Source organism: Gekko japonicus, unplaced genomic scaffold (assembly GCF_001447785.1).
Source record: "Gekko japonicus isolate JY-2015 unplaced genomic scaffold, Gekko_japonicus_V1.1 scaffold6153, whole genome shotgun sequence".
NCBI lineage: Eukaryota > Metazoa > Chordata > Lepidosauria > Squamata > Gekkonidae > Gekko > Gekko japonicus.
The window spans coordinates 16656-25523 of NW_015162657.1; the positions used below are offsets into that span (position 1 = coordinate 16656).

At 40.6% G+C, this 8868-nt stretch overlaps 1 protein-coding gene across 1 annotated transcript; it reads left to right on the forward strand.

Moving 5' to 3' along the window:
* Nucleotides 1-506: 506 nt before the first annotated feature.
* On the forward strand, nt 507-6950 carry LOC107106384 (vomeronasal type-2 receptor 26-like). The gene is made up of 5 exons (XM_015406520.1): nt 507-797; nt 1357-2184; nt 2614-2841; nt 3698-3824; nt 6040-6950. The coding sequence occupies exons 1-5, from the start codon at nt 507-509 to the stop codon at nt 6948-6950; spliced, it is 2385 nt and encodes a 794-aa protein (XP_015262006.1).
* Nucleotides 6951-8868: the final 1918 nt, after the last annotated feature.

Below are 8868 nucleotides of genomic sequence, written 5' to 3' on the forward strand. Positions count from 1 at the left end.
AGATTAATCCACCTCCCCTATTCTGAAGTCCTAATTTCCAAGCTTCTGAAAAGAAAACTGAACTGTGAAATATGACAGCTCTGTCATCTCACACAACTGTTAATATATATAAAAAGAAAGAAATCACTGGAATACAAAATAGAGACAGTGGTATATCCAGGGGTATCTATTTACAGAATGATGAAGAAGTGCTAGTAGCACATCCTTGCCTTTGTGTTTGCTGTCAATATAATCTATAATAGGGATTCTCTATGTTAAACAAAGAGCATAGGAACACACTTGGTAGCTTATATGTCAATATGTTATCCATTTTCCAGTGTTACGGCTTCATCATTGTTATTTGAGTTGAAGATTTTACTGACCTAGAAATATCTGATGAAAATGAAAAACAAAACAAAAAAACAATAAGTGAAGCAAAGCAGATCATATGAGGTCATAATTTCAGCACAGTCACTTGGTGATTATAGAATTCTCCTTTTTAAAGAGTATTTAAATCTACTTACAGGATGCTGACGAAGTTCTACCAGCATATCCTTGCCTTGGTGTTTGCCATCAATGAGATCAATGAAGATCCTCATATTCTACCCAATGTCACCCTTGGGTCCCGCATCTATGATAGCTACTATGACATGAGGATGACCTATCGTACCACCTTGGATCTGCTCTTCAAATCACAGAGATTTGTCCCCAACTACAAATGTGACACCCAGGAGAAGCTCATAGCTGTCATTGGGGGACTTGGCTCTGAGACTTCCTACCACATGGCAGACATCTTAAGTCTTTACAAGTTTCCACAGGTAAAAGTATAGCTATATTGTTCCTTAGGTATGTATTGCTGGGGATATCATAAGGTAGTTGAGGAATTCAGCAGCAGATTTCTGTCCTGTAATCAAGCCACTAAAACGGCATTATTCTTCAGGCTATGTTTTACTTTAATTCTTACCAAAGCTTCAAAATTCCTCAGCAAGTATTAATTGCATAAACAGGCAATCTCAGAAGTACTTATAAGAATACATGAGTAAGCCAAGCCACTTACTCATCTACCTGTTTACTTGACTGGTAATCCTCTCCCAAATCACAGAAAGAGAAGATTTGGGAAGGTAGCCATGTTGGCCTTAAGTAGACATGCTAGATTCAAGTTCAGTATAGAGACCAACAAGGTTTTTCAGGTAAAGGATTTGAAACTCAAAGCAACATTACCTGAGCAAGGGGAAAATCTTTCCTAGAGTGTGCTATTTGATATCATTTAAATGAAGATATCAGGAACTGAACCTGGGACCAGGAGTGCTCTATCACAGAGAGAAGGCCCCACATCTCTTCCAATCTCTACTCTAATACATCTCTCATTTTTTAAAGCTCACCTATGGGTCATTTGCCCTTGAGGATATGGATGCAAGAAAGTTTCCTTCCTTTTACCGCATGGTTCCAAATGAAAACCAGCAGTATATGGGGGTTGTCCAGTTGCTTCTCCACTTCAGATGGATGTGGATTGGACTTCTTGCTGTGAATGACGAGAATGGTGAACATTTTGTGCAGTCCATGGAATCTTTGCTATCCCAAAATCAAATCTGCTTGGCCTTCACAACAAGAGTTGACAAGCAATTCTTTTGGAATGATTTGGGGGATCTTTATGGTCTTGCCTACAATACTTATCAACCGTTTGCGGATAACAGAAGCAGCACACTTCTCTTCTATGGAGAGTCCATGGCCCTCGTAACGTTCAACACATATTTGTTTTGGGGAGATGCTGGATATATAGAAAATCCAGCATTTAGAAGGGTGTGGATTATGACAGCCCAGATTGATTTTGTACTATCAGGCCAGCAAAAGGGCTTAGATTTACAATTCTTCCAAGGTGCCATTTCCTTCACAATTCACACAAAGGAGGTTCGAGGGTTCCAGAAATTTCTTCAGCTCATGAAACCTGACTGGTCAAAAAAAGATTATTTTCTTCAGTACTTCTGGGAGCAAGCTTTTAACTGTGAAGCATGTACTGGAGAGGAGAAGCTAGAGAGCCTTCCAGAGCCATTTTTTGAAATGCACATGAGTGGCCACAGCTATGGCATTTATAATGCTGTCTATGCCGTAGCACATGCTTTGCATGCCCTGCACTTGTCAAGATTCAGTCACACAGCAAAGGCAGGTGGCAAAAGATTTGAAATTCAAGATGCCCAGCCTTGCCAGGTAATGCCCATGCACTGAAATTATGTCATTGGCCTGAACACATTAATTCAGCACCAGATACCATTAATAAATTGAGGAATCACATTGTACATATTATTCATCAGCATAGTCTTGTGTGGTCTGATATCCCCCTCATATCAAACTTGGAAAAAAGTTTCTCTTAAAAATGCTTGGATTATGTGGTAGTTTCTACAGTAAATTAAATTTACTGTGTTAATTGTTTATATATAAATTTCAAATGGTGTTCTAATGCTTCAAGTGCGGTTTTAATGCCTTGACATTTGACATCTTGGGGACCCTGTTTTGGTGGGAAAGCAGTTTACAAATCTTTTAAATGAAATGACAGTTTATCTACAAGGAAATATATCTTTACCTCTCAGCATTAACACTCGCGTTATGTTGGTTATGTTTCCCCCCCCTATCAATTAGCTCCACCCATTTCTTCAAGGCATCTCTTTTAACAACTCAGCTGGTGAGACAGTGTTTTTTAATGACAAGATGGAAATGGGAGCAGGATTTGATATAACGAATCTGGTCACCTTTGCAAACAAGTCCCTCCTCCATGTGAAAGTTGGACAGGTGAATCCCAGGGCTGGTAAAGGAAAAGAATTCACCATCAATGAAGATATGATTGTATGGCAAGCTGGTTTTAACCAGGTCTGTATTTCATGGTCTTCATTGGGGTCATCCCACCCTCTGGATGCTTGATTCAGTAACAGGATTTGGTGTAGTGTAGTGGTTTGGTGTACTGGTTAAGTGCACAGACTCTAATCTAGGAGAATTGGGTTTGATTCCCCACTCCTCCACTTGCAGCTGCTGGATGAGCTTGGGCAAGCCATAGTTCTGTCAGAGTCATTTTTGAAAGAGCAGTTCTTGGAAGAGCTCTCTCAGCCCCACCTACTTCACAGGGTGTCTGTTGTGAGGAGTGGAAGGAAAAGGAGTTTGTAAACTGCTCTGAGACTTCACGTGAAGGATGGGTTATAAATACAATCTCCTCCTCCTCCTTCTCCTCCTCCTCTTCTTCTTCTTCTTCTTCTTCTTCTTCTTCTTCTTCTTCTTCCTTGATTGAATATTTTGATCCTTTTGGGACAAGTTATTATTATTTTTAATTCAAACATTGAAGGTAGATATCATGATTTCTACATGAAAACTACTGTGTGATTTCCATATCTGTGAATTCATGTGATATGTCCTGCATACCTTCATTAGAATTTAGTAGAATTTTAAAGAAGCCATCCATGTATTCCATTTCCTGGAATAAAGTACCCAACTGAGTGATTGGTTTCTCCAGACTTATCATCACAGATAAGGAGTGCATAGTAATAGAAATAATAACAGGAATACTAATAGTAATAATATATATTCTGCCTGACAGTTCTAAAGCCAATCTATCCACAATGTTTACTATTACTCCATTTTAGCTGTTCAGTGCTTTGATGTCTATGTCAGGTAACGGATAATGAAATGATTTTTACTATGTTTCCAATCCCAAACATCTTTCATCTCTGAACAGGAGCTGCCCCTATCTTTGTGCAATGATGTCTGCCCTCCTGGTTCTCGGAAGAAGAAAAAGGAAAGGGAGAAATTTTGCTGCTATGATTGCATTCCATGCCCAAAAGGGAAGATTTCAGATCAGAAAGGTAGGTGATGTCCAAATCCTGGTGGATATGCATGGCATTATATGTGAAATGCTTAGGGAATAAGTCACTGTGAGCCTTCATCCTTGAGTCCTCTGAGGTTACATATTACGGGGAGGACAAAGAATCTTTGTATAGACAGAGTGAAGGTGATTCAGAAATTCTCATCCTTCTCCACCACTTCAGCTCAAATGGTGCTCCAGCCTGTTTTTAACCCAATTGGTTATAATTTCCCCTCCATTTGAGAGCTAATCATCTGTCAACATTTTTCGTCACCTGAAGTTCCTTAGTAAGCCAAGGAGCACAACGGACATTGTAAGAGAGAGTGCCTGGTAAAAACAGTATTGTCTTTTTTCATAGCATAGGCCCCGGTCACACGGGCAGGAAACTGCGGGGGAGAAGCGTGGCTGTTTGCCCTGGGGCAAACTACTGCGCAGTTACGCGATCAGACCTCCTGTGGAGGTCCTGTGGAGGTACCATGGAGGTTCCATGGCAAGGGAGAGGTGCCGATCACAGGACAAGCCGGCGCGCAACGAAGAAGCGTGCGCCGCAGCAAACTGTTTTGTTTTTGTGTGTACATGACAAATGTGCATGCTCCGTTGGGTGCGCGTGCGCATCCACAGAGACTTGGACAAAAAAAAACAAAACACCTTATTTGCAATGGGACATGGGCGGGCGCCGGATGCCACCGGAAACGCGATCAGACGCCCGCCCTTGCCCCGCAGTTTCCGGAAACTAGTACCTCCGAGGTACTAGTTTTTTGCCACGCAGTTTCGGCTGGAAGCCTCGGTTGAGCCACGGGAGTGCTACGCTTCCCAGATGTGCTGGTGAGATCGCGCCCGGAAACTCCGGCTGTTTTCCGTCTCACTTGTGTGGCTTCTGTTACGTGTGACCGCAGCCAATTGTTGTTGTTGTTGTTGTTATTGACTTCATATACTGTCGGCCTTTCTCATTGACACTCAAAGCAGAACTATTCAGTCTTTAAGCTAATTACAAAGTATGATAAAACATTTGACTCTGTGAACAAAGATTCCTGGTAAAAAGAGTAAGGCAGTAGGACTGGGACATAAGAATGGGGGGGGGGGGGACACATGAGCAAACAAACAAAATTACCCAAGACAATGAAACAATCGATGTAGGTAAGATCTGTCCCTTACCTTAAATTATTCAATTCCACAGGAATTTCCATGGGGGGTGGAATTGGACAATTTTGTGGAACATTTTTTTTTAAAACCCTCTTATAAAATATATTTTTTTTCTTTTGAAATGATAGAGATGCTTTCAAAGACAATGTTTTACTCATTCCATTTACTCACACTCTGAGGGAAAGCTCTGTTCAGTCCATCCCCATCCACACTCAACAGGGGAAAGACTTGGGGAAAATTTGAGAGCGGGGGGACGACCCCTTTAAAAATATATTTTAGAAGAAGTAAAATGTTTTATGATAAAATTTTACTGAAAACATGTACTATTAAACAGTTTATATGACAATCTACATTATTAGATGATAATTCTTGTATATGCTATAGACATGTGCACCATATTGACAAGTATACCTTTTTATTTAAGTGTAAATAATTTTGGCAACAAATTATATTCTGCAATGTGTTTAATAACAGAACATTTGAAAGAATCCAGTCTTTTCAATGTTACAAGTACCATTTAGTCCAAATATTTTATTCTATGTACAGTAAGTGTATGAGAGTATATCTACACCAATGATGTACCTGCTTTGGTTCACTACCATTTTTTTTGGGGGGGGGATTACATTTTGATTTTCTTTCCCTGTCTCTTAGAAGACAAGATTTATGATACATATGCAGCACTTTCCAATTCTTTCTTTAAAATATTGGACAAATGCACAACTTTTCTTACAGAAAATGACAATTATATTTTTAATTCTCTCTCTGTATATATGTATAAAAATGGTACAAAGCTCTGTGCTAAATTATAAATTGTCTTTTATGTTGATAAACCCATAAAATAGGTTTGGATTTGAAAGGACAGCCAGTACTGCATATATTAAAATTTCTCTGATAATTTCTTCCTTACATTTAACATTTTTGGAAATTTGACATCTGTTCCCCATACACAGAACCAAAGGTCAATATTTATCTGGAATTAAATTTCCCACAATGATCCTATATCCAAGCAGATCAAATATAAGTCATATCAGTTAACAATGGGATGCCCCCTTTTCTTTTCTTTCTTTTTTCAGACATGAATGATTGCATCAAATGCCCCGAAGATCACTATCCAACCAAGAATCAAGATGGATGTGTCTTCAAAGTTATAACTTTTCTATCTTCTGAAGAACCTTTAGGGATCAGTTTGGCTTCAGTGGCCATTTCATTTTCCCTGATCACAGTTTTGATGCTAGGAATTTTCATTAAACACAGACATACCCCCTTAGTCAAAGCCAACAACAGGGATGTCACCTATGTTCTCCTTCTCTCACTTCTGTTCTGTTTCCTCAGTTCTTTGCTCTTTCTTGGGCTACCTAGAAAGGAGTCCTGCTTCCTCCGTCAATCTGCTTTTGGAATCATCTTTTCAGTGGCTGTTTCTTGTGTCTTGGCCAAAACTGTCACTGTGGTTGTAGCTTTCATGGCTACCAAACCAGGGTCCAACATGAGGAAATGGGTGGGGAAAAGACTGGCCTACTCCATCATAATTTTGTGCTCCTTTCTTCAAGTAACCATTTGTACAGTTTGGCTAAAAATCTCTCCCCCCTTCCCAGATTTTGACATGCAGTCACTGACTCGAGAAATTGTAGTTGAATGTAATGAAGGGTCTGCCATTATGTTTTATACTGTCTTAGCCTATATGGGATTTCTGTCCCTCATCAGCCTGATTGTTGCCTTCCTAGCCAGGAAGCTGCCAGACAGTTTTAATGAAGCCAAGTTCATCACCTTCAGCATGCTGATCTTTTGCAGTGTTTGGTTGTCTTTTGTTCCAACCTACCTGAGCACCAAAGGAAAATACATGGTGGCCGTGGAGATTTTCTCTATCTTGGCCTCCGGTGCTGGGCTGTTGCTTTGTATCTTTTGCCCAAAATGCTACATTATTCTACTGAGGCCTGATCTGAACAGAAAACAAGAGATAATTAGGAAAAAGAACTGTAGGATTTAAGAATCTTATGATATTATTTCTAACCAAACTGTCTGCAATTACCAATGTTTATCTCTGAAAGTCAGTCTTGGCCTTACAACCATGAGGGCTGTTTGTTACCCAACATCTGAAGCAGACTCATGCATGCATTTCCACAGGTGCACATGTACACCCAAGAGTTAAGGTCTGTGTAAGGGCTGATTTACTCTGGCACACCCTTTCCACCAAGAAATTGGAAAGAAGGACACCAACTTTAAGCCACAGGAAACTTTGTTGTCTAGTAAGTGGATAGATCAAACAAGGAACACAAATTCACTTATTGATCAATGCAGGTTTCTGTGCAAAGTTCCATAGGATTTTCAGGGTATGAGATAAACAAATGTAGTTTGCCATCTCCTGCCTTTGCGTAGCAACCGTGGATTTCCTTGGTGGTCTTCCATGTAAGTACTAGCAAGGGCCAACCCTGCTTAGCTTCCAAGATCTGATTAGATAGGGTTAGCTTGGGCCATCCAGGTCAGGGCCAATTTATCCATTGAAGTTATAGGCATGATGAAATACCTGAGCCAAAGACATACATGGAAATCACTGCTTCAGGTCATTACCATGATGGTCTGGAATAGTATTAGAAATCTGGGATTCCTAGTGAAATGAACCACACTTCCCTGAAGAAATCCATGTTCCTTTCCACTTTGGGTGCTGTTAGCATGTGCTCATGTTCTTCCTTGATGCTATTTAATTCTCAAGCAATGCCATTTCTCCTTCCCAGTTGGTCCCTTGCAAGGGAAGAGTACAGAGCCAATAATTTTTGAAGACAAGCCACAGAGAGCCACAGTTCTTGTTCTCTCCCTCTTCTATTGTGGAGGAGCCCATTCTTCAGTGGATGGATAAACAGAGAACTGGGGTAGGATTTAGTAAAATGTATGACAAGAATGCCCATTGGGACCAATGGGTAATATCTTGAAAGAGAGTTGGATATGCCAATTGAATTGCAGGGGATCCAGTAAAATTCATTGTGGCAAACTAAATTTATATCAAAAATGCAGAATAGATTTAGAGAGACCAACACTGAGCATGGAATGACAGCTCTCAGAGTGTGTACCCTGAGGAATCAAGGGGTATCACTCAAATAGTCTATCACTCATTTCTATAGCCAGAAGGTATTGGGGTGAACATGATTGGTTTGGCTCAAGATCAACAAACAGTTATCTCAATTGGATGCCGGGAGAGTGTACCTTTATGTGTGTGGGGGGATATTAGGGGTAAAAGTCTTCTCTACCCCAAGGTTCATGGACACTGTACTTCCCTAGCAGAGAATGCTTCACATCCATGTCAAACTACAGTTCTCTTAGTTATTTGGGGGAGATGTGATACAAATAGTTAAAGCAATGGTTGAAGTTTGCATTACAGATCTGTCCCCCTGGTCTATTTGCATTTTGGATGCATCTTTCCTTACCCTAATCTGCTGTGTTTCCTGTTCCACTCATACTTGAGGCTCCATAAAATATTTTCAGAGTGTGATGTGAAGTCCCCATCATGTTAGCAGCACTTTCAATTAGTACTTCAATTGCATACCTAAGGGTACATAAGTGCCGCTGAAGGGCAAGATTGCACAATGAGATCCAGTCCACAGCTAACTGAATGCAGTAGTACAAACCACAGTCCCCGATAATGTACCTAAGTAACTTCTAGAAGCCTCTTGTGCAGTGCTACACTATTGGCTGAGCAGAAAACCCCTCTTGAATAATTCAGTTTTGCATAGTTTGTGGAAATCAGGAGAGCAGAAGCCTTCCTGACCTTCTCGGGCAGGCCAGTCCACAAGGTGGGGACCACAACAGAGAAGGCACCTGGATGGGCTATTCTTGATTCTGCCTGTTTGCAGGTAGGCACTTGCTTGGAGGAGTGAAGCTGTTTTGATGGAGCACAGGGTGAGAGATGGTTG